The sequence below is a fragment of the Alosa sapidissima genome, chromosome 7, assembly GCF_018492685.1.
Source record: "Alosa sapidissima isolate fAloSap1 chromosome 7, fAloSap1.pri, whole genome shotgun sequence".
NCBI lineage: Eukaryota > Metazoa > Chordata > Actinopteri > Clupeiformes > Clupeidae > Alosa > Alosa sapidissima.
The window spans coordinates 33,452,963-33,477,929 of record NC_055963.1 but is presented as its reverse complement, the minus strand read 5'-3'; the positions used below and the strand labels follow the sequence as shown (position 1 = coordinate 33,477,929).

The following is a 24,967-nucleotide window of genomic DNA, read 5'->3' as shown; positions in this document are numbered from 1 at the left end:
GGAACAAGATTTTTTTTGTCTTCAAATTTTCACGATCCATTTTCACACTTAGATGACATCATCATTTATATAATGCATAATTAAGACTGGGACTGGAATCACTTGGGGATCAAATGTGAGAAAACACTGGTAAAGAGGGTATTTAGCCTCATTTTTGGGTGCTTTTACTTAGCTGATTTTTTTAGTTTTAAACCTGCTATCTGCATTTGCGGCCTAAAACTGGCCTCCATAGGCAACATAGCAAAAATTTAACTCCTTGATATTCTTATGAAACTTTACTAGTTGATTATTTATGTAGAGACAATATTTTTTTGCATTACAAGTTTTCTGAAAATATATGTTTAGGGATGTAATTTAATAATATCTCATTAATTATGCACTATTTTGCATACATTTCAATTACAGACATCTGAATATTGGATAGTTAACATTGAATGTAGTCACATTCAGGTTTGCCTTCAGAACTTTTTCTGGATTCAGAGCCTTAAAAGAATGGCTTGTTCAAGCGCCAGTCCTAGGTTATGCCGATTTCAGTCGTCCCTTTATCTTAGAGACGGATGCAAGCCATGCAGGATTGGGGGCAGTTCTGTCACAGGAGAAGGATGGGTTACGGCGACCAATAGCCTTTGCTAGCCGGGGCTTGTGGCCAAGTGAAAGGAACATGTCAAATTATAATGCCATGTAACTCAAACTCCTTGCAGTCAAGTGGGCAATCACGGAAAAAAATTGCAAGTATCTCCTGGGCAACAAGTTCACAGTGTACACTGACAACAATCCCCTCCAATACCTGCAGTCAGTGAAACTGGGTGCTCTGGAACATTGCTGGGTTTCTCAGCTTGCCCTCTTCATTACAACATCAAATATCGTTCTGGGACAGCTAATCACAATGCCGATACCCCCTTAAGACCATGCATTGCTCCGAGCTTAAACCTCTTCCCACCGGTCAAGATTTATCCAGCCCACTAGCACTGGCTGCTCCACAGCCTTATGGGGATATCGGGAGGGAGCCAGGCTTCGGTAACCCTGCAGTTGGAGACCCGTTGAGGGTAGCCATAGTCCACACCAGGACTAGTGCTTAGCATCACAGTGACTAAGATGGTGTTAACTTTAGCCTTGACAAACTGTCCCAGGCTCATTTGGAGGGCGTACCAGATGTACAACCCCCCACAAACAGCGCCAGCCACCTGGCAGTGGCTCCATTTAGCACAGAATTTCCCCTAGGGATCAATAAAGTATCTATCTATCTATCTATCTATCTATCTATCTATCTATCTATCTATCTCTACCCTTTCTAGGATTCCCACAAGCCCCACTAACACTTTGCGATCTGTGTCACATGGCCTGGACGTCCCCCTGCCGCTTGCCACAGCCAACATGCAAGCCTTGAGTGCACCTATCCAAGACTCTTGGATGTATAGTGAACACCATCCCTGGTCGAACCAAAAGAGACCTGAAAGTTCTGCAAAGGACTGATCCCTGTATTTCCAGATACCTGTGGTTTTGGTGACAGGGACGGCCACCTACCCATTAAGACAAGTGGAGTGAACCAAGGAAAGTCCGCAGGTGATAAAGCAGTGGTCCCAGATACAGGAAGTGGATGGGACTTTGTACTAAGCGATCCAGGCTCTTCCTTCCAGGGATCCAGTGCTGCAGCTTTTACTGCCAAAGGTGTTGCGAGTCGAAGTGCTCACTAGCCTACACAACAACCATGGCCATCTGGGGGTGGACAGGACCACAGATTTGATATGCCAGAGGTGCTACTGGCCCCAGATGTGGCATGAGGTGCAAAAGTTGTGTTCTGAGTGTGAGCACTGTGTGGTTGCTAAACCATGACAACCCAAGCCAGAACCTTCTTGGGAAATCTGTTAGCCACTAAGCCTTTGTAGATAATCTCCATTGACTTTACTCTCTTGGATTGGGCTAGCACAGGACAAGAGAATGTTCTGGTAGTCACAAATGTTTTCTCAAAGTTTACCCAGGCCTTTCCCACCCCTGATCAGAGAGCTTCCACCGTAGCTAAGATTAGAACCACCACTTATCATCCAGACGGGAACGGTCAATGTGAACGTTTCAACAGGACACTTCATGACTTGCTCAGGACTTTACCCCCTGAAAAGAAGCGTAAATGGCCCCAGTTGCTCCCTCAGCTCCTGTTCGCCTATAATACCACCGTGTACCAGTCCACACAGCACTCCCCATACGAGCTGATGTTCGGTCAGAAGCCACAGTTACCAGTCGACCACCTACTTCGAAATACTGGAGGTGACCACAGGGACAGTCCACTGACTGATTGGGTGCTGCAACATCAAGAGTACCAGACTTCTGTCTATGCTAGTGCTAGGAGACACTTAGAAGAGGCTGCGGCATATCGTTAGCATGGTGGTCCTGACACTGTACCCATATTACCACCTGGCACTCTAGTCTTTTTCTAGTAGGCGGTGGTAGTGTAGTAGTTAAGAAGCTGGGCTAGCATGCAGTAGCCTGAAAATTGTCGGTTCAATATCCGGCTTTCACTGTTATGCCCTTGAGCAAGGCACTTAACCCGAAGTTGCTCCGGGGACAATGCGATCTCTTGTATTATAGCTGACATACAGTATCTAAGTGACTTTGGTCAAGAAGTGTCTGCTAAATGTAATGTACATGTAAACTCTTTTGCAAGAACCATTTTCATGGTCGCCACAAAATCCAATATACATGGGTGTCTACCAAGTATGAAATTGTAGAGTGTCTGGATGGAATTGGCACACACTATAAGATCAGGCTGTATGGGGAAGAGGGCCCCCTTAAGACCATGCATTGCTCCGAGCTTAAACCTCTTCCCACCGGTCAAGATTCATCCAGCCCACTAGCACTGGCTGCTCCACAGCCTTATGGGGGTATCGGGAGGGACCAGGCTTCAGTAACAGTAACACATTCATGAGTTCTCTGCCAGTGTAGCAGAAGTAAATTTTCTCCCCGTCCCCTTCAGGCCTTGGCAGTAGATAGGTATGCTACCAGGATGGTGAACTTTAAAGCCAGGGGTGTATGTGGAAAGGCTGACCTGCAGCGCTGGCGCACACGCCCACCGTGGGTGGTGATCATATACGTAGCTTCCTCTCTGGGAGAACAATACCGGTCATTTAAATTGTTTGGCGCATGGGTGCTTGTTGTTGTTGTTGGAAGAACGTGGCTTTATTCTAAATTCTAAGACTTCATTGCTTCTCTCGCACGCCCGGCCTGTTGGCTGTGGATAACCCGTTGCTTTTAAAGAGAGCAAATGCACATGATTTAGTGTCTGAGCAATGTTTTCCCTTGAGTTATTTGTTTTTTGTAATAGTTCAGGCTGTGAGAGGGCCCTCCGTGGTTTGTCTGTTTGCTTGTAGGCCTACCTTATATTCTTTTGTTTGTTAATTTTGCCTACTGTTTTTCTCTTACAAATTTCTCCTAAGGTAGATAATAGAATGACATGGCAGGTCAAGGAAAGCATCAAGAAAAGCAAAGATTAAGAAATCGTTTTTGACATAGGCATTGACAACAAGGGTGGAGGTGTTTTTTTACACTTTTCAGATGCTCAGAGTTTGAAAACTATGGATATTGTTTTAGAACCAACAACCTTTCTACATTATCTGGGGGTTTTGTGTGCAAAAAGTGGAATTAATTGTCAAAAAATTAGAAGAAAATGTGAAAATCACTTTTCGGACTAGATATAATCGCTTATTTTAAAACATAGGCCTACAGATAAAAACACTAAAGATGGATCGTGAAAATTTGAAGATAAAAAAAATCTTGTTCCTTAGACTCTATTAGCAAAATATGCAAAAAAATCAATTTTTACATGAAAGTCGAGCGGGAGCCTATTTTCCAAACACAGCGTAGGCTACTGTACTACATGATGAGGGATGGAAATCACGACCGGGGACATGCTACCAGAAACAAAGTTCTCTGGGACGAGGACCCATCTTATACAGGTTCATCTTAAACCATTACATTGTTTCCAGGCAAAACCATTAGAGATATGACGATAATTGGACATATTGTTAATTACAGCCTGCTTGTCAGCACTATTCTCTGCATAGCCATAGGCAATGCATATCACATGTAGTCACGAGACAGCAAGTAAACCAAAATGGTCCAATTCAACATTTTTGCTGTCAAATAAATAACTAGATTAGGATCTGCAAGTGGCCCCAACTTTTTCAAAACTGTCTGCATCAAAGTCTCGCGATACGATATTTGTTTACCCCCGAGTGCGCGCGCGCTCTGGCTGGCCGTAGTATTCATGCACAGAGTTAGCGGTATTTTTTCCATCTTCCAGTGTAATTATTTGAACTGTTGCACGCGATGCTAAACTGTGTATTTGCGTGTTTTACTTAGAGTCTAAAAGCGATTCTGAGCTGCGTGGCTGGCACACGAACCACTGGAAACGGACACGCAAGATTTTGCTAGCGTTAGCTCGCTAGCAAGCAAGCTGCTGCTCAAAGAAGCTTGCTAATAATTTCAAGGCCCGCATTTTTTTCTTTTTTTAAATAGAACATTGTTAATTCCACAATGGGGTATCTGAAATTGATAGAGATCGAGAATTTTAAATCTTATAAAGGCAGGCAAATTATTGGACCTTTCCAGAAATTTACTGCCATCATTGGACCCAATGGATCAGGTATGATCTTCACTAGCTATATCCAACCTTACAGTTAGATAGAATGCACGGATTATGAATCTAGTCCGAGGACTTCCTTGTTTGCCCCTCAGGCCTTGTAGCATTTTAGCTATGTAGGTAGCCCGCCTAATATGTTGCGCTTTTTCTGATTTTGTTTTGACTTGCTTTTTAACTAGCTACAGGCAGATATAAGGTTAATGACGGGGTACTTCAGCATAATGTAAAGTTGTGACTAATTGAGAATGCTGAATGCAACGAGGAGGTGATCCAGTACATGTCGACTAACGTTAACTGTTGTGCTAACCTGAATGTCAACATTGGATGCCGTAGTGCTGATTTTCCATTTTGCGCAACTTTGAACTTCACAGCACCGTTTGTTAGGAAAGTGATGAGTTAGTGAATGCATAGTAACTATTATGTTAGGTAAATGATGTATGTGCACGTTTGTCCCTAAAGCCCTAATTATAGGAAAATTGTGTGATATTTATTAGTTCGGTAGCTAGCTTGCCGAAGTTTTCATATGTGAAGCACAGAGTTCAAATGAGGCTCTTGTCAGTCCATGCTGAAAAGCCACATGTAGAAAGACAGATTGGGGTGTATTCATGTTTTGGGGGTTAATGGATAATTCATGAAATCTGTACTGAAACACTTGTAGTGTCCCTCTAATGCTACAAATTTGACTTTGTTATTAGTATTTCATCTGGTACCTGTCGTGGTTCTAGCATGGCATTGGAGAACATAGTGGTGTATTGATTTGAAGTCACAATGACACAGGGAGCCTCAACTTGTAAGCATCCCCGTAACTTAAGGTCTGCTCCTCTGTTCTCATGTCCATAGGGAAGTCCAACCTTATGGACGCCATCAGCTTTGTGCTGGCGGAGAAGACCAGTAATTTGAGAGTGAAGACTCTGAAGGACCTGATCCATGGAGCCCCTGTGGGGAAGCCTGCGGCCAATAGGGCCTTTGTGAGCATGGTGTACCGTGAGGACAGTGGCGAGGAGCGCACGTTCAGTCGAATCATCATAGGTATGACCTCTGCAAAGCTAGTATGCAGACGAGTCCCTTGGTTCATCATTAACATATACACAGAGTACACACACAGCGTATGCTGTTTTTGCCTCAAGGCTATTTTTTCCTTGCTTTGTTTTGTATCGGCCTATTTTGTACATGACATAACCATAGATTTGATAATATATAGTGCTTTACATTCATAACACATATTTTCTTCTCTCTACATTCTTGATTACATTAATGTTTTGCATCTTTTGCATCTCTTATGCTGTAACTTTGAGTTACCCTCTGTTGCCCCCCTTGCATCTTATATTACAGTGTTGTGTCTCCATTTCTTTTGCTTCACTCCAGAAATGCCTCCCCAGTCTACAGTCGCTTAACATCACTGTCTTTTGCTCTTGTTGATATATTTGCTACTATTGCACTGTAGGGTCCTCCTCTGAGTACCGCATCAACAGCAAGGTGGTGGGACTGCCCGAGTACAGTGAAGAGCTGGAGAAGCTGGGCATCCTCATCAAGGCTAGGAATTTCCTCGTCTTTCAGGTAGATCCACGCACCTGAAATCACCTCAATCTGACCCATTTTTGCTCGTAAAATATATATGGCAGTCATCTCTGAAGTGGTAAATAATGAATAAGTTGTTGTTATTACAAAAAAAAGTTGTCATTATCGGTAATTTCAGTAGAAAGGATAGGAGGCCATTCTGAGGGTCTGCGTTGTGTGTCATGTCCTCTCCCTTTCCATGTGTGAACTCCAGGGTGCGGTGGAGTCCATTGCCATGAAGAACCCTAAAGAGCGCACAGCCCTGTTTGAGGAGATTTCCCGCTCGGGCGAGCTGGCTCAGGAGTATGATCGCAGAAAGAAGGAGATGGTGAAAGCAGAGGAGGACACGCAGTTCAACTACCACCGCAAGAAGAACATTGCTGCAGAGCGTAAGGAGGCCAAGCAGGAGAAAGAGGAGGTGCGCACACTGCCATTTAGATTCAGCAGATTTGTACATCAAATATTATTTTGTTTACTCCCTTGTTTTTATACAGAAACTTAATTCACACGTTGATTGTCTCTCTTTTTCTCCGTTGCTCCTCTCTGTATCAATTCTTCTCCTACACCGTCAGGCCGAGCGCTACCAGCGGCTGAAGGACGAGGTGGCTCGAGCCCACGTGCAGCTGCAGCTGTTCAAGCTGTACCACAACGAGGCCGAGATCGAGAAGCTGAACCGCGAGCTGTCCCACCGCAACAAGGAGATCGACAAGGACCGCAAGCGAATGGACCGCGTGGAGGAGGAGCTGAAGGACAAGAAGAAGGAGCTGGGCAGACTGATGAGGGAGCAGCAGACCATCGAGAAGGAGATCAAGTGAGTGACCAGAGGGGAAAAGGAGAGATAGTGATCAAATAAATGAATGTGAGAGAGCCTATTCAAGATCCAAGTTATTCCGTTACATTTGGTTAGGCTTAAGACTTTTACATTTTGCCTGTTTTTTTAATTGGAGGCCGTAGATTTCCTCAGGTTGAGAGAAAATAGTGAGTGAGTAGGTCTCTCTATATGATTCTGGAAAGACTCATCAGCTGTCCATTGTGATTTATTCCTATTGAAACAGAACTATACATAAAGGTGGTGATCAGCCTTGGCAGGCTCTCTGTATTCATTGCCTTTTCTCTCTCTCTCTCTCTCCCTCCCTCCCTCCCTCCCTCTCTCTCTCTCTCTCTCTCCCCCTCCCTCCCTCCCTCCCTCCTTGTCTTTCCCAGGGAGAAGGACTCTGAGCTGAACCAGAAGCGTCCGCAGTACATCAAGGCCAAGGAGAACACGGCACACAAGATCAAGAAGCTGGAGGCAGCGCGCAAGTCGCTCCAGAACGCCCAGAAGATGTACAAGAAGCGCAAGGCCGACATGGATGAGCTGGAGAAGGAGCAGGGTGCCGTGGAGATGGCGAGGCAGGAATTCGACGAGCGCATGGAGGAGGAGGCGCAGAGCCAGGGCCAGGACCTCCAGCTGGAGGAGAACCAGGTGGGAGCAGAGATGCTTAACAAAGGATCTACGGCCTGTGATTAATATAATATATTGCTATAACAAATAGGGCTGCTTGATTATGACAAAAATCATTATCATAATTATTTGGTTCAGTATTGAGATTACGGTTATTAAACACAATTACTCAGGGATTTTGGAACTCCACTATCAAAACTTTTTTACATTTTTAAATTGAATTTTAAATATAATCTAACAGAAAAGCATACATGCAAAAAGATGATGCACACAACAACTCAAGACAAAAGGAGAGAGCATTGTTATCGTTGGAAGTCATAATCACGATTAATCAATTAATTTGATTAATAACAACACTGGACAATGTAAACCAGGTGGGAGCAGAGATGGTGAAAACGCCCTGTGTGGGGTACAGTTAATGCAATATATTAAGATGGAAACATTAAAGCTGTGTGAAGCAGATGAGAGCAAGATGGTGAAAACGCCCTGTGTGGGGTACAGTTGATGTGATTTATGAGAATAAAAACTGTGAAAAAAATTTGGTGAGGGCAAAACGATTAGAAATCACTGTAGGAATACAGTTAATGGGACATAATATTAATATAAAAAAAGTGTTTCTGTTAGTGTTACGGCTCCTACACACAGTTGCGTTCCGTGGGTAGTTATGCAAATTACTTGAAGTATAATTGTAATTTGATTGGTTGGTGCCGTCTGTCGATTGGCTTGATTGGCCGGTGCCGTCTGTCGGTGCAGCAACAGCTGAACTTTTCAACGTGAGCGACGGGAGAAACGCGACGCAACAGACCCACAATTCAGTTCGGCAACGGATGACCCATGTAAAGTGAATGGGATGCGTCTCCAGCAACGCAACGCTCACAGCTGTGTGTAGGAGCCATTAGACCCTTGTATGTCCCTGCTCCGTTGTAATATGACAGTGTAGAATTATTTTATTTTTTAAGTGTATTTTGGGCTTTTCGCCTTTATTCAGATAGGACAGTGGAGAGACTGACGGGAAGCAGATGGGAGAGCGAGATGGGGTGGGATCGGGAAGTGAACCCAGACTTTTGTTGGTTTTGTAATATCTCTATCTGTGCCTTGCACTGTTAACAGTGTCCCCACACAAGTCACACACATGTGGACTACATGGGGCACTTAGTGGTCACTGTTTTTCTGTAGACACCAGTCACTAATGGTTGTACCTCGTTGCCCATTGTGCCAGGTGAAAGCGTACCACCGTCTGAAGGAAGAGGCCAGCAAGCGGGCCGCCACTCTGGCCCAAGAGCTGGAGAAGTTCAATCGCGACCAGAAGGCCGACCAGGACCGACTGGACTTGGAGGAGAGGAAGAAAGTGGAGACAGAGGTATGTAGGAGAGGGGAGGATGGGTGGTATAGAAATGTTATTCATTGGAAATGCTGTAGAGAATGTGTAGATCTAATGGGGTGGATCAAGTTCATTTAGTTACTTAGGAAGACTACATGCTTTGACACAAATGTGTGTATGTGTGTGCGCTCTCAGGCCAAGATCAAGCAAAAGATCAGAGAGATCGAGGAGAACCAGAAGCGTATTGAGAAGTTGGAGGACTACATCTCCACCAGCAGGTAGACAACGTGAACTGCATGATGACACTCGCGCTGCAATTTTTCAGCTGAAATGATTTAAAATCAATGTTGCTTGTCCCCAAATGCCCTGTGACATTATTTACTGATTTTATTTGAACGTCTGTGACCTTTTCTGTTTCTTCTTTCTCTTCCATCTCTTTCTCTTCCATCTCTCTCTCTTCCATCTCTCTCTCTCTTCCATCTCTCTCTCTTCCATCTCTCTCTCTTCCATCTCTCTCTCTCTCTTCCATCTCTCTCTCTCTCTTCCATCTCTTTCTCTTCCATCTCTCTCTCTCTTCTCTCCCACCACTTCTCTTCCTTCTTTCCATCCTCAACCCTCTTCCTCACTGTCTTCCTTCAACTCGTCTCTCCATTTTCCCTCCTCCCTTTCTCTCTCTCTCTCTCCTCCCATCTCTCCCTCTTCCTCCACTCACTCCTCCTCCTCCTCCTCCTGTCAGGCAATCTCTGGATGAGCAGAAGCGGATGGAGGAGGAACTGACGGAGGAGGTGGAGTCGGCCAAGAGGAGGATTGATGAGATTAACATGGAGCTTAATCAGGTGAGCCTGTCACCCAGTGCTAACCACAATGACTCACGATCCGTCGCAGAGTCTGGGACCAAGTCTAGACTGCTCACTCTCTGGCTATCAGTGTCAGGAGTGGTCAGGGGGAAAGTCACCCACTGATGAACAATTAATTACACTTTTTCCATTGAAAAGATCAACAGAGTTTATTGAAATATGATTATGTGTGAAGTTCAGAGGCATTTTTATTTTTTCAGGGTTGTTTTAATCTCTATTTCTCCCTTTTTTCCTGTCATAGGGTGAACTAAACTCTTTCTCTCTCCCTGTTTGGTTCTTTGTGGCTCTTAGGTTATGGAGCAGCTAGGTGACGCCCGTATTGACAGGCAGGAGAACAGCAGACAGCAGCGCAAAGCTGAGATCATGGAGAGCATCAAGAGGCTCTACCCTGGCTCTGTGGTAAGAGTTTCTACTCATCAATCATACGATGGATCCTAGTCGTTCATATTATTCAGTTTTAAACCTGGCACCTTTAAATGGTTTCTTTGTTTTGTTTATTTTAAATGTGGTTTAAAATAAATGTGGTTCTTGCTCTTTTTAACATGCTTATTCTGAAAAGTCTGAGAAGTTAGTGAAATTCACACAGTCCCCTGATGTTTTCTTTGATTGTCTCACCCCTCTCAGTATGGCAGGCTGATCGACCTCTGCCAGCCCACCCAGAAGAAGTACCAGATTGCTGTGACCAAGGTCCTGGGGAAGAACATGGACGCCATTATTGTGGACTCGGAGAAGACAGGCCGTGACTGCATCCAGTATATCAAAGAGCAGCGAGGAGAGCCGGAGACCTTCCTGCCTCTGGACTACCTGGAGGTAACAACCTTCAAACTCACCAATTCCTTCCTCTTAAAAGGCTTTCTGAATAAAGACATGATATCAGTAGTCGGGTTTAACTTTGTTTCACTTTGTGGAGAAAGTCTGGCCCATCAATATTGAGAAACGTTTCCAAACCTAGCATCATAACGGGTGTATTAACTTTGAGGCCAGGCTAATATTTTTAGCTATAAATCTTAAATCCTACCCATTAGTTTAAATATATTCTTGTCCCATTGTTGACTTGTATGATGTCAAATATGAAGTATCGTAGCATCTTTAAGGCTTAAGGAGACTTCAGGGGACAGTTTGGAGCATGGATGCAGCCATCAGTGTTCATTTTAGAACCTCTGATCAATGAAAACTTTCTGTTTGATTTTAGTGTAGCTTATACATGTAAATCAGATTGATTGTCCTAACAAGTATTATTGGATGTGTGGATAAGGTGTGACGTGTATAATTGGGTCTGTGGATAAGTCAGACACACGTTATTGGCAGTATCAGTAAAACAGAGCTGTATTATTAGCGTGATGGGTAGAGTGGACATGCATCATTGACTGTTGAGGTAAAGCAGACACATGTTATTGGCTCTTTAAGTGAAGCAGACACCTTATCGGGTCGCTAAATCAATGCTAATCTCCCCCGACAGGTGAAGCCCACTGATGAGAAGCTGCGTGAGCTGCGCGGGGCGAGGCTGGTGATTGACGTGATCCGCTACGAGCCGCCCCACATTAAGAAGGCCCTGCAGTACGCCTGCGGGAACGCCCTGGTGTGTGAGAACGTGGAGGACGCACGCAGAATCGCCTTTGGAGGACCATATAGACACAAGGTACACACTGACACGTGTGTAACAGAAACTGTGAACTGTAACCGTAAAACACATGTTAGGCCAAGTTGTCAATACATCAAGACCTGAGATAATGCTAGACAGACACAGATGCACTCAATCAAAAGGCACTTACGCACACACACACAGTCACAGATGCATACAAAATAAGCAATAACTACAGGCATGTAGATAAATGAAGTAAATTACGCTCATGTCATATAAAGAACACACCAACACCTCAGAAGACAGTAAAAACACAAGGTACATACACGCACACATAACCTACCCACAACCGAGTTTGTAAGCCATCCAAGAGGAAAGGCCATTCATTAGTCTCTGGTGAGTAATGCTGTAAAACCCTCTCCCCAGACTGTGGCCCTGGACGGCACCCTGTTCCAGAAGTCTGGTGTGATCTCCGGAGGTGCCAGCGACCTGAAGGCCAAGGCCCGCCGTTGGGACGAGAAGGCCGTGGACAAGCTGAAGGACAGGAAGGAGAAACTCACCGAAGAGCTCAAAGTAAGTGGAACAGCAGCCAGCTGGCACAGAGCTCTGCAGTGGATAGGACTCACTCCCTGATACCGTAACAGACATGTTGGTGAGAGGAGCTAGCACCCATGGGATTAAGCCTTCTAGCTAGCATGCCTGTGTTATGTCCAAGGCTGAGAGTTTGAGTCCGGGGAGGACTGTACTTGTCTACAGAACGCATGTTATACAGGACATGAAACAAACTCTGCTGTTGGATAACCACACTCTAAAGCCCTTCTCCAGAGTGGAGTCTAATTGGCTGAATCTTGTGTCCATTTCCTGTAGGAACAAATGAAAGCCAAGAGGAAGGAGGCTGAGCTGCGTCAGGTACAGTCCCAGGCCCACGGTCTTCAGATGCGGCTGAAGTACTCCCAGAGTGACCTGGAACAAACCAAGACCCGCCACCTGTCCCTCAACATGCAGGTACGGACAGAGCACAGCACCCCCATCTGTTGCACAGGACAAATATACTGGTCCCGCAGGCTACTAGAGGAGGCGGACATGGCTCCTGACTGAGTCATTGGTCAGGCTCCAAAGCACCAGAAGGACTCAATGAAATACCTTGGTGTACTGCAGGGTACTTTCAGTCTAAGGGGCCGTTCACACCAGGAACGATAACTATATATAACTACAACGATAAAAGCATCCATACGATAAGGAAAGTCTCTCCTCGTGTTTATGAATGTGATGGTTCAAATTTGATGTGTTCCGATTGGCTGTCAGCTTTTAATTGTTCTCAAAATCACTCTGAAAGTGATCCCCAGTAAACGTTCTTCATGTTGTTATCATTATAGTGTGTGGACGCCAGTCATTCATATTAGCTAGGACGATAACTATTGCCATTACGTTATAGTTATCGTTAATACAGGAATATTTAATTGAATTGAATAGTCAGGGATAACATACATGGTGTCATGCTAGATATCTAGGTCATTAAGATGGTTATCATTTAGTTCACAGACATTTTAAGTCAGATAATTAAGTAATCTTGCATTTGGCTGTATTGCATATATTAGTGCAAGATAGTAATTGTAAATCTGTAAAACCAAAGGAAAAGTCCAAGTTGGAGAGTGAGCTGGCCAACTTTGGGCCGCGTATCAACGACATCAAGAGAATCGTCCAATCACGGGAGAGGGAAATGAAGGACCTCAAAGACCGCATGAATGTGGTAAGTGTCGTAAACTATCATGTTCAACATGTTCAGAGCTAAGTAGTTGCTTAGTAGTCTTGTATGATTGTACTGTAATCTAATTATTTTTTGCAATAACATATCTGAATCTAATTAAGTGACGTCACTCTTCAGAAGAGGGAACTGAGAGTGGTCGAAGGAAATCGTGAAGCTTTCCGCGCACTGTTGGAAATATGACAAATGATTATAGAACCCCTGTTAACCTAATAAATCTGAATCCGCTAAATATGGAAAGTTTCAGTTCAATGTAAAAACAATATCCATAGTAGGTTGGTAGACCCACAATAGACTGTTAAAGAGAATGCCTACTCGTTTTCTTATGACACGCGTTACTTCTAGGAATAATGTTACGTAGGTCTAGACATTCTTTGGTCTACAGTGTTTCCCACAGAATTCTGAATTCTATTTGTGGTGGTAGGTTTGCAGAATTAACTTGAGTTCAACAGTTTTTAACAAATTAGCGTAGCGTGGTTATGATGAACCAGATTTAAGCACAATTTAGTACAACCTGGAAAGTCATTGTGTGGTGGTCAATGTGACAGTAGGCCCACAATAGGCCCACACTTACTAGCTGATCAAGAGTCCATATATGATTGAAAAGATTATCATCAGCCTGGTAATTAGGATCCTTACAGTACATGTCAGGTTTGTGCTTATGTGTGTGTATCTCCCTGATTGAATAATGAATGTCTTGCTGGTGCATCTTCCAGGTGGAGGATGAGGTGTTTGTGGAGTTCTGTAAGGAGATCGGGGTCAGAAACATCCGTGAGTTCGAGGAGGAGAAAGTCAAGAGGCAGAACGAGATCGCAAAGAAACGGTCAGTTTGCTTCCCATTTTGGTGGCGTAATGAGGCCTTCAGATAGAATGTGACATCAGCACCACTGCACTCTAAAGTCCCTTATCTCCAATAGCTTTCGCTGTGTTACAGTGGTTTATAGCTGAGTCAAGCAAAGCGTAGGTGCAATGTGTCGTTCAGCAAGTCCCCTGCTCTTTTATTAGAGCTGTATTAAAAGTGCTCTAAGCGATGTTACGCGGTTTCTGAGCTAAAACCTTTTTTGTCACATACAGCAAACATCACTTCATCATCCGCTAGGTCTTGGTCCAGCCTGGACCTTAAAAATATAACAAACTGTTCGTGCCAATCACCGATGAGATGCATGTCAACAGAAGTGATGTTACCCAGTGTTGCTTAGAGCACCTTTAATATCTACTGTAGTGGTAACTACTGTATTGTGATGAAGCTAGCAGCCACATAGCGCAAATCACTTTGTATCTGAAAGGGTCTTTGTGTTTAATGCAATGTGAACGTACTCATCAGGGTACAAGAATGTAAGGAATACTGCTGCTGTCTGGTGCTATTCCCTGGGTGGTGTTGGCTTCGGTCTTGGTTGTTTTGGAGTCTTATCAGCGTGTGGCCGTTCTGTGGTTTTTCCCTGGCAGCCTGGAGTTTGAGACCCAGAAGACCCGCCTGGGCATCCAGCTGGACTACGAAAAGAACCAGCTGAAGGAGGACCAGGAGAAAGTGATCATGTGGGAACAGACGGTCAAGAAGGACGAGAGCGAGATCGAGCGAATGAAGAAGGTAAACGGGAAGAGGGGTTGGAAAGAGTGCTCATTTAGTAAGATGGAAAGTGTGATGCCCCAAGACGAAAATAAGAGTAAAAAAGAATGAGTTACATAAAGATAGAATGAAAGGGTGGTAAAAATAATAATTCTATTTTGTATCTACTAAAGCTGTCATTCAAACATTGATATTCATCAAGTGTACATGCAGAATATCCAGATGCTTAAAGCACAGCCCCTGGCGGTCATCCAAAAGTTCTAGAACCATGGTTACACGGTCACTGAGTTAAGTAACCATCATTTGAAGCGCTGTTTTTTGTGATGCAGATGAGTGATCACTGGGCATGAAGAGCGATTATGTGCCATGTAGCCATCAGCAGATCCACAACTGACCACCCCAACATCTGTCTCTCTCTCTCTCTCTCTCTCTCTCGCTCTGTCTCTCCTCTGTCCTCTCTCAGGAGGAGCAGAGGCACATGAAGATCATTGACGAGACCATGGCCCAGCTCCAGGACCTGAAGAACGGACACCTCACCAAGAAGTCCGAGGTCAATGACAAAAACCATGAGATGGAGGAGATCCGCAAAAAGCTGGGGGGAGCCAACAAGTAAGCACTTCCCAATACAAACAGCCCAATGTTTCAGAATCTCCTCAAAGAATTCACTTGTGCCTTTAGTTAACATCCAGGTGAACATATAATGTTGCTTGTGAACTGCAATGGTTCTTGTGAATGGGAAGCCTTGTCTTTGGTGACTAATTTAGGGATATAGAAAGCAGGCCCACACATTTGCAGTGTCTTAAAAAAACAATTTGACTCATTGTCACACAGCTTCACCCTTGACTATGTTAGTTTGGTGTGATTATGTCATTCTGTTTGTGTAACTGCAGTGTGTGTTGTTCACAGGGAGTTGACCCAGCTACAGAAGGAGGTCACTGCCATCGAGACCAAGCTAGAGCAGAAGCGAAGCGACAGGCACAACCTGCTGCAGGCCTGCAAGATGCAGGACATCAGGCTGCCACTCAAGTCAGGGACCATGGACGACATCAGCCAGGAGGAGGTGCGTTTTAATGTTTCACGCATGAACACACAAACACACACACACAAAAAACCACATACTTGTCAGGTTTACATGAAAGGTTCATTATGTACAGCAATGAGGTCGAGCTAAATTGAGCTAAACATCAGTACATCCACTAGATCTGTTGTCAATATTAACTCTCTCTCTTTTTTTCTCTCTCTCTCTCTCTCTCTCTCTCTCTCTCTCTCTCTTTTTTTCTCTCTCTCTCTCTCTCTGTGTGTGTTTGTGGCCTGCAGGGCCAGGCCGAGGAGAGCAGCCAGAGGACCTCCAGCTCTGTCCTGGCCAAAGAGGCTCTCATCGAGATCGACTACAGCAACCTGTCCGAGGACCTGAGGGTAAAACATTTACACAGAACAAAGCCTGGCATCTACAACAGAATGCTTTTCTGCATGTTGGCTCAAATATACATACTAGAGTTTGTCGAACCTCTCGATCAGACCTCCTTTTATTTAATTAGGTTTTTGGTTTAAATAGTAGACTTTTACCTTACAAATTATGAAATCTCTGTGCTATGCATGCTAAAATTGCTCTAAATTATTGAAATTGAAAAAGTCTGGGAAGATGTGTGCTTGATTATAGATAGATATAGATAGACATGTTCTTTCATTTTAACATTAAAGTAAAAGTTAAGGAAAGTGACTTCAGGTTCTGAACCTGTGGTTGACCGTTTCCCAGTAGCGTTGCCCCTTTACACCCCTAGATACTCAGTGGAGTTGGGTTTGCAAGATGTTTTGTGGAGCATGCTCTACCTGAAGGTGTGTGGTTGCTGGGTGCACGCTCTGACTGTGTGTGTGTGTGTGCAGGACGCTCTGGCTGAGGACGAGATCAAGGGGGAGATGAACACGCTGCAGCAGCGTCTGAACGAGCAGCAGAGCATCCTGCAGAGGATCAGCGCACCCAACATGAAGGCCATGGAGAAGCTGGAGAGCGTCAGGGACAAGTTCCAGGAGACCAGCGACGGTAAGGCTGTGTGTGCCTATGTGTACACGGGTGAGAGAGGGAGAGAGTGAGTGTGTGTGCGTGTGTGTTTGTGTGTGTGTGTGTGTGTGTGTGTGTGTGTGTGTATATGATCTAGAGACAGACAGAGCCAGTGAGACATCTTAGTGAGACAGCTCGATCAGTGAGGGAATAAGCATTTCATTGGGAATACTGTTTTAACAGTGCCGGACAGCCAACTGAGTGAAGTTGCGGTCGTTTTGAAACGTTTTGTATTGAGTGTGTGCTGGTGTGGCTTGCCATGTGGTTACACTGGTCTTAAAGGGATATCCTGCCTGCCTACCTACCTATCTCTGTGTGTGTGTGCGTGCCTGTCTGTGTGCCTGTCTGCGTTTGCCTGTGTAACTGTCTGCCTCTTTGCCTGAGTAACTGTCTGCCTCTTTGCCTGTGTAACTGACTGGCTGTTTGCCTGAGTAACTGTCTGCCTGTTTGGCCCTACAGAGTTTGAGGCGGCCAGGAAGAGAGCCAAGAAAGCCAAGCAGGCTTTTGAGCAGATTAAGAAGGAGCGCTATGATCGCTTCAACGCCTGCTTTGAGTCCGTTGCTACCAACATTGATGAGATCTACAAGGCCTTGTCCCGCAATAGCAGTGCCCAGGTCAGTTGGAGACACACACACACACACACAGTAATTCTAGTTTTCCCTTCCCCTTCCCTCTATTTTATGGGTTTTGGAGAAGTGAAAGGGCTCCACAACAGCTGTGTGAGATTTTGAGGACTTTGTTTTGAGTCACTCATGCCCAACAACACTCCTTAGCTATTCTAAAATCACTGTAACCTACAACCTCCTTGAGCTTATCAGGGGAACCTGCAGGAATGAATGCTATGGTACGCAGTACGCACACCGTTCTACGAAACACCCCCTGCAACGAAACATTCAAAGCGTTGATAATATTTGTCCATTTCCCGGTTTTAGGTTTGTGCATTGGTTATCTAAAAAGTAGCCTACATAGTCTTTACTAACCTATTAATTTGGACAAGTACAGCCCAATAAAGGCTAAAGTTACCTTTAGTTTTGTTCTAGTTTACCGTTCACGTATGGCTTTAAACAGCTGTAATGCTAGCATAGCTTTTGGACAAGCACACCAATTTTGCCTACCTTGTTCTTGTCAATCTGAAATAACCCCTCTAGCTTTGCTGCCTCCATCCTTTCGGTCTCCATGCTTTTCATCCATTGTTCACAAAAAACATTTTATATCCAGGATGGCCTTCAGTTAGTGAATTAGCTTAGCATAGTGTGCTGATAACCAGCAACCATATAGTAAAAGCAACAACAAATAGCCTAGCCTACAACTTCTGTAATTGCTGTATGTGTGCATTGTTATTCTCTCTTCTGCTCAAACAAAATAACGTGATAACGTGTTTATAAACTTTACAGAAAATTGTAAATAGCCTACTGTCATGCAGTTAATGGGATACTGTGCAGAGTTGGGAAGTTACGGTTGACCAATCTGGTGTGAATACACACACACACACAGGGGAAATTCTCTCTCTCGTTGTTGAGTAGCCTGATGGTACGCACAGTGTGTATGGCCGCACACCTGCAGGCGCCCCTGGGGCTTATTACACACCTCTAACAGACGTCTGATTTCACTGACTGACACCAGTGTTACAATTATTCTCTTGTTCCATGCCCGAAGAATATTCCACCAATTTGGTATTTTATCAAAAAGGCACACTAGTTTAGTTACTTGTTTTTTGTTCGTTGTAATGTCTCATTTATGTACCTTTTTGCCATGAAATATGGCTTTAAAGGCGCAGTCAGGGATTTGTGCATTTAAGGAAGTCGCTTTGTTTGAGTTTATGTTTACATTTATTTGTGCAAAAAAACGTACATTACATTTTAAATAAGGACCAAACGAAACACGGCAGAGAGGTAGCTCAGCCCTAGCCTGGCTCTACCCTCCTACGTACTTCCACTCAATTTGCCTTTCCCTTCAGTACGTCGTCTGGGTCTGCGGAATATTCGCGGGTTTTCTCCTGCAAAAATCTGCAGGTCCAATCAGCAAACCGAGCGAGTGGCTGAGAACGATGACGTTGAGGTCGTGCGCTAGTTTGAGACAGACAAACATCACGACCAAACGTTAGCGATTGGTTATGGCAGATCCAGAGTGGCTCTGGGCAGATCCAATAGTTTTAAACTTCAACAGAGTGCTCGCCTTCAAGGAAGTTAGGGCTTGGCAATGGAAAGTGGCCAGACTCTCTGTACATTATTAAATGGACGAGAGTCTAGTAGGACCAGTCTAGCTCAGCCCTACCTTCAGTATTCCCTGAGAAAGTCCACACTGTTTGGGAGACAGGCTGCCCCCACATTGTTTCCAGTTTTCGGAGCCTGGGCTGCCTACAGAAACCGTTTTTTTTTTTTTTTTTACAGTGTACTCATTAAATGGGCAGCTAGCGGTCGTCAGGAGATGGTTGCTGAATGTTGCAAATGTTATGGGCTTGAAATATCGTAAAATCCCTGGCTGCGCCTTTAAACTAAAGCCTACTAAAACTACTTTGTCATATCCAGGCTTTCCTGGGCCCAGAGAACCCAGAGGAGCCCTACCTGGACGGGATCAACTACAACTGTGTGGCTCCGGGCAAACGCTTCAGGCCCATGGACAACCTCTCAGGAGGAGAGAAGACTGTAGCTGCCCTGGCCCTGCTCTTTGCCATTCACAGGTGTGTGTGGGGGTGCATGCGTGCACGCACATAGAAGACTGGTTGCCTTGCTGTTTGCCATTGGGATTCTTTCTTTTCTTTTTTTTTTTTTGGACTTTTATGCCTTTTAATGCGACAGGATAGTGGAGAGTGACCGGAAGTAAGTGGGAGAGAGAGTCGGGGTGGACGGTGCAGGTGCCCCAGTGGCGCCATGGCTGGGGCCGTGCCATTGGGATTCTATTGAATTGTCTTAACGGCATCTTTTCTGACTGACTGTTGATGTAAATGTAAATCAGGTTTCTATGTGTTTGTCACCAGTTATAAACCTGCTCCCTTCTTTGTGCTGGATGAGATTGACGCAGCTCTGGACAACACCAACATTGGAAAGGTATGTGTGCGCTTTAAGTGGTATTGTTTCTATGTGTATTTTTGACACCAGGAATTTCCAGGAAATAATAGTATGGTTGAGAAGGCACTGGTGCAGTTTAATAGGGCTGTTGAATAATGGAATGAAATGATTCATTCCATTATTGTGCTTGTCCACTAGGTGGCCAACTACATCAAGGATCAGTCTGTTCAGAACTTCCAAGCCATCGTCATCTCCCTTAAGGAGGAGTTTTACACCAAGGCTGATGCCCTTGTTGGAGTCTACCCCGAGGTGAGATGATGCACACATACAAACACACACACACACACACACACTTGCCAACACACGCTCACATACATGCACACATACACATGCACACAAGTCTAGCCTAGGGTCAGGATGCACATACCACCTCATGGTCATGGATATGTGTACACACACACACACACACACACTTAAAAATGGGTGGGTTAGTTTGTCAGACAAATCATAGTCATAGAAAACAAAAGTCTCAGCTTACACAACACAGAGGAAAGCCACAAAGCAGAAAAACTGCTGACGTTGCCTCAGTGTTGAATGTAGACAGCATGTTTCAATATTACAGCACTTTAGGTTGCTTGTCTCTTGCCTCTGTAGAGAGCAGCAAAATAATTCATGTCCATTTTTTTTAATTATAGAATTTTTAAATGCATATTTTAAAAACCCCACTGTGCATATAGTCATTGCACTCACACAGTATAGCAAGCCCATTTATAAACACTTACTCCAAACGTGCTTTCAACTGTTCCTCTTCTCCTCTCCATCTCTCCATCTCTCTCCCTCCCTCTCTTTACAGCAAGGGGATTGTGTCATCAGCAAAGTGTTAACGTTTGACCTCTCGGAATATCCGGACGCGAACCCCAATCCGAACGAGTAGAGCAGTCCGCGCACTCCTGTGACGTTATGTATTTTGGGTGACCCCCTGCGGAGTCTAAGCTACAATTATGTTCCAAATGCATTTTTTTGAGTTGTCTCATTTTGTGTGTAAGTCAGCTGAATCATGACCACATAAACACTCTGTGATACGCCTGCTGTAGAATAATGGATCGGGTTGACTAGCAGGGTCAACAGTTATTTTTATCAGGCCTTTCATTCCACTCATAGGACTAGAGTAGGAATTGTGTTGACTGGTTACTTTGTCAATCTTTCTCTTATATTTCAACCATTTTGTCTGTTGGGTTTGTCTACTGGCTTAATCGTGTTCCTTGCTGTAGTCTTTTCATAATCTTGTATTTGATTGTTAAGTGATCATGGGACTCGTAAGAAAGAGAGATGTTGAAAGATGGATAGCTGTAGTGACTTTTTTTTACTATACAAAGAATTTTATGTAATTGCTTTAAGTACTTCTTTTTAAAGGTAGTGAGCTTTCAGCACTACTTTCATGCTGCAATGAATCTTGACTCTATAAAACATCTACAACAGTTTTCTCCTGGTAATGTTGTGCACAGAAAGCCTAGCAGCACATGGCTTTGTTTTGGAAGGTGGCAAAGTGACAAGCATGTGCAGCAGATTCCAAGGCTGGGTGAACCTTCATTATTTACTGACTCACAGTTCCTTCTAACCCCCCCCACACACTCTCTGTGTGTTGGACCATGTGTTTGTCTGCTGCATCATATTAACTTTTAGATTACTGATAACTGGTGTGTTTTAATAAGTCTACTATGACTGTTGCTTTTTTGGAGTAAAATAAAAAGAAACTTTTGTTTGTTTGCTTGTCATACTTGTTTGTGTCCTCTCTCTCTGGCTGGCTCACACTACCAGGCCAAATCCCTTTTTTTCTTTTTCACTTGATGTGACTCATCCGTATCCGGTCTGATTTGCAATGCTACATGCAGTCTGAATAGTTTTATCGGAATTCATGCAATTTTTATGTTCCTGGCTAACATTCGTCAGAATTTTGCGCCCGCAGAATTCCGAACATTTCATTGGAGTACCAGAGAAGTTGGGAGCAGGCTTTGATCTGGGTTAAAGCATCACTCGATGAAAATGAGTGATCAGAGTGCTACGAAGGTAGAGAGTCAGTCAATCTAGTTCTGTGCTGTACGTGTGTTCTTTTGTTGCTTTTCACATGTAGGTCAGGACGGTCACCACTCTGCAGTGGAGTAGGAGCCTGATGAACCAATGGGAACAGCCACACAACAAAAACAGCATTGAGTATTAAGACTTGAGAATTGAGTGGTGTGTCCCTAACCTCTGTCCTTTCATATTCATTCTCCTGTACCTACTGAAAACAGTTGCTAGACCAGAGAGAATGAGCTAGAGCAGGGATTCCCAAACTGGTACGTGTACCACCGGTGGTGTGCAAGCTTTCGGAAGTTGTCAAAAATGATTTTTTTATTTTTTTATCTTAAACCCATGTTCTCTGTGTTTCATAGTGTTGTTCTCCACAATGTTTTTTAGTGTGAGAGCTCATAGACCAGTTGCACATTTTCATTTTATTTGTGATCATGTAGGGCGGCTAATTAAACATGATGCTTGGAATGCATCAATAGAATACGTTACGTTTTTATGTGTCGGATAGTGGGGATACGGGAGCCGAGTCGGGATGTAGGTGGTGGTACGCGGGTAAAAAAGTTTGGGAACCTCTGAGCTAGAGGAAGCTAATGGATCTCGCACTGACCTGGATTACAGATTACCTGACCGAGCGACCACAGTTCGTCAGACTGAAGAACTGTCTCTCTGACACTGTGATCTGCAGCACCGGAGCGCCACAGGGAACTGTGCTCTCTCCAGTCCTGTTCACCCTGTACACATCTGACTTCTGCTACAACACCGAGTCATGCCACATGCAGAAGTTTTCTGATGATACTGCAATTGTGGGGTGTATCAGGAACGGGCAGGAGGAGGAGTACAGGAGCCTGGTGGAGGACTTTGTGCAATGGTGCAAACTCAATCATCTTCAACTTAACACTTCAAAGACCAAGGAGATGGTGGTGGATTTCCGCAGGTCTAAGCCCACTCTGCTACCAGTCCACATTGATGGGGTTAATGTGGAGGTGGTTAGCACCTACAAGTATCTGGGTCTCCACCTGGACAATAAACTGGACTGGTCAGCCAACACTGACGCACTCTACAAGAAAGGGCAGAGCAGGCTGTACTTCCTGAGGAGGCTGCGGTCCTTCAATGTGTGCAGTAAGCTCCTCAGGATGTTCTACCAGTCTGTTGTTGCCAGCGACCTCTTCTATGCAGTAGTATGCTGGGGAGGAAGCACAAGGAAGAAGGATGTGGGGCGAATTGACAGGCTGGTAAGGAAAGCTGGCTCTGTAGTTGGAGCTGAACTGGAGTGCATCACTTCACTATCTGACAAAAGGACCCTGAACAAACTGATCAACATCTTGGACAATGAGGGTCACCCACTCCACAGCACTATTGTTAAGCAGAAGAGCCTGATCAGCTGGAGACTTCGCTCACTGCCTTGCACAACTGACAGACTGAGAAAGTAATTTGTCCCCAGGGCCATTGAACTGTTCAATGCCTCACTTAAGGGAAGAGGAGAGATAGACTTCTCTGCATAGTCTGTCTGCCTCTTCACCCCCTCCATGTTTGGTACTGTCTGTCCACTAGCCACTTGTACCACTGTCTTTATGCCTCACTGTTGGCGTGCTATATTAGCACATCAGCACATATGCATAACCCCCCCCCCCATGCCACAGCCGAACTGTGGCCACACTTATACATTTTCTTAAATAGTTAAATATATAGATATATAGACTTTACTTTACTTTATTTCTGCATTGTTGCACTGTTGACTTACTCATTTGCACTATCACCATGACCACTATCACCATTGCACTACCACCATGACACTCATTCACACAGAGCACCTTACCATACCTTACTATGCACAGAGAATCACAGGCTCAGTCCCTGCCTCAGTCATTGCAAGCGCCTCTGATTTATTAATCACCACTATGTGGATACTGTTTTTAGAATTGATTTAGATTAAGTGTATAATTTGTATTTTTGTAATTTGTATTTTAGTATATTTTTATATATTGTATTAAGTGTTAGTATAATTTGTATTTTAGTATATTTAGCATATTCTTTATCTTCTACTGTCCTTACTGCTTAGTTGTGTTTTTATATTATATACTTTAATTACTCTTTCTGCTGTTAAAGAATGTGTTTGTGTTGTATGTATGCTGCTGCTGAGACCTTGAATTTCCCCTGGGGATCAATACAGTATCTATCTATCTATCTATCTATCTATCTGACAAGCTGACCCATGTGATAAATCCAGTGCTCATCTGACTTGGACCCATGCCTGATCAAAGCCAGATCTATAGCCTACTGGGGTCATCAGCTGTAACTGCAAGAGAGCAAAGGAAATTGAACTATCGATGCCTTTCCCATTTAAAGGGCATCTTTATATTTTAATTTTAAAAACATTATCTATGGGTGTTGTTTTCCTCCAACTAAGTAAAGGTCTGGACAAGGTTTTGTATTAGAAAGTAATGATTTCACTCAAGGTTTTCTCTTTTTTGTTTAGTTTTATTTAGCCTTGTTGAAAACCTTGACAAACACTGATACTCTCTCTTTTCCAGGGGAACAGAGATCGATAGATACTTTATTGATCCCTAGATACTAAGACCCCGTTGTCTTATAAGCAGGTTCCTGTGAGTCAGAGATCAGAGTGTCTTGTCTGAAAATGACCATCGTAATGGCCCTGACCGAACCTGTGTCCTGGAACTTGTATTTCTGGTTCTCACCTGTGCTTCTGAGCTACGCAAGCTAATTCTGCTCAAGGTTTTTTCCACTTGCCCCTGTCACTTTAATGCTGGGTCTAGGGGTTCAGACTCTGGGCTCTGTACATTCTGAGAGAAACTGGTGCTATGTGAACGTAATTGAAATAAATGGAATCCGATCCACGGCATTTCAGTGTTCCGGGTGTTAATAGTTTGTATCACTATTACCAGGAGGCTGGGTTTCAAAACGAGGTTACCATGGTTCGTCCAGAAAAGTTCAGGAGTTTCCACTGTTCTCAAATAAACATGCCACTTTTGAAACTATAGATGCTCAATCCAGTGTTCTTTAAGACATCAGTTATTACCCCTGAAGTTACTGGGATAAGCCAGTAACCTTGCTTTGTACAGCCCTCTGTTCGATCAAGATGTCATACT

The 24,967-nt window shown here is 44.1% G+C and overlaps 1 protein-coding gene across 1 annotated transcript; it reads left to right on the top strand.

Annotated features, from left to right (window-relative positions):
- Positions 1 to 4,227: 4,227 nt before the first annotated feature.
- smc1al (structural maintenance of chromosomes 1A, like) lies at positions 4,228 to 21,565 on the top strand. Its single transcript, XM_042097613.1, has 26 exons — positions 4,228 to 4,636; positions 5,474 to 5,662; positions 6,078 to 6,190; positions 6,405 to 6,608; positions 6,763 to 7,001; positions 7,394 to 7,652; positions 8,851 to 8,991; positions 9,148 to 9,230; positions 9,689 to 9,788; positions 10,101 to 10,208; positions 10,434 to 10,619; positions 11,269 to 11,448; positions 11,818 to 11,964; positions 12,259 to 12,396; positions 13,025 to 13,141; positions 13,873 to 13,979; positions 14,603 to 14,744; positions 15,187 to 15,332; positions 15,630 to 15,783; positions 16,041 to 16,139; positions 16,608 to 16,764; positions 17,242 to 17,396; positions 19,311 to 19,462; positions 19,760 to 19,829; positions 19,989 to 20,099; positions 20,644 to 21,565. The coding sequence occupies exons 1-26, from the start codon at positions 4,528 to 4,530 to the stop codon at positions 20,722 to 20,724; spliced, it is 3,687 nt and encodes a 1,228-aa protein (XP_041953547.1). The 5' UTR covers positions 4,228 to 4,527; the 3' UTR covers positions 20,725 to 21,565.
- Positions 21,566 to 24,967: the final 3,402 nt, after the last annotated feature.

Bases quoted from the DNA above. Each gene is read 5' to 3' on its own strand.
- smc1al (XM_042097613.1), top strand. From the start codon at position 4,528: ATGGGGTATCTGAAATTGATAGAGATCGAGAATTTTAAATCTTATAAA. The intron at 4,637-5,473 runs GTATGATCTTCA...TCATGTCCATAG, and splicing joins CATTGGACCCAATGGATCAG to GGAAGTCCAACCTTATGGAC. The intron at 7,002-7,393 runs GTGAGTGACCAG...TGTCTTTCCCAG, and splicing joins ACCATCGAGAAGGAGATCAA to GGAGAAGGACTCTGAGCTGA.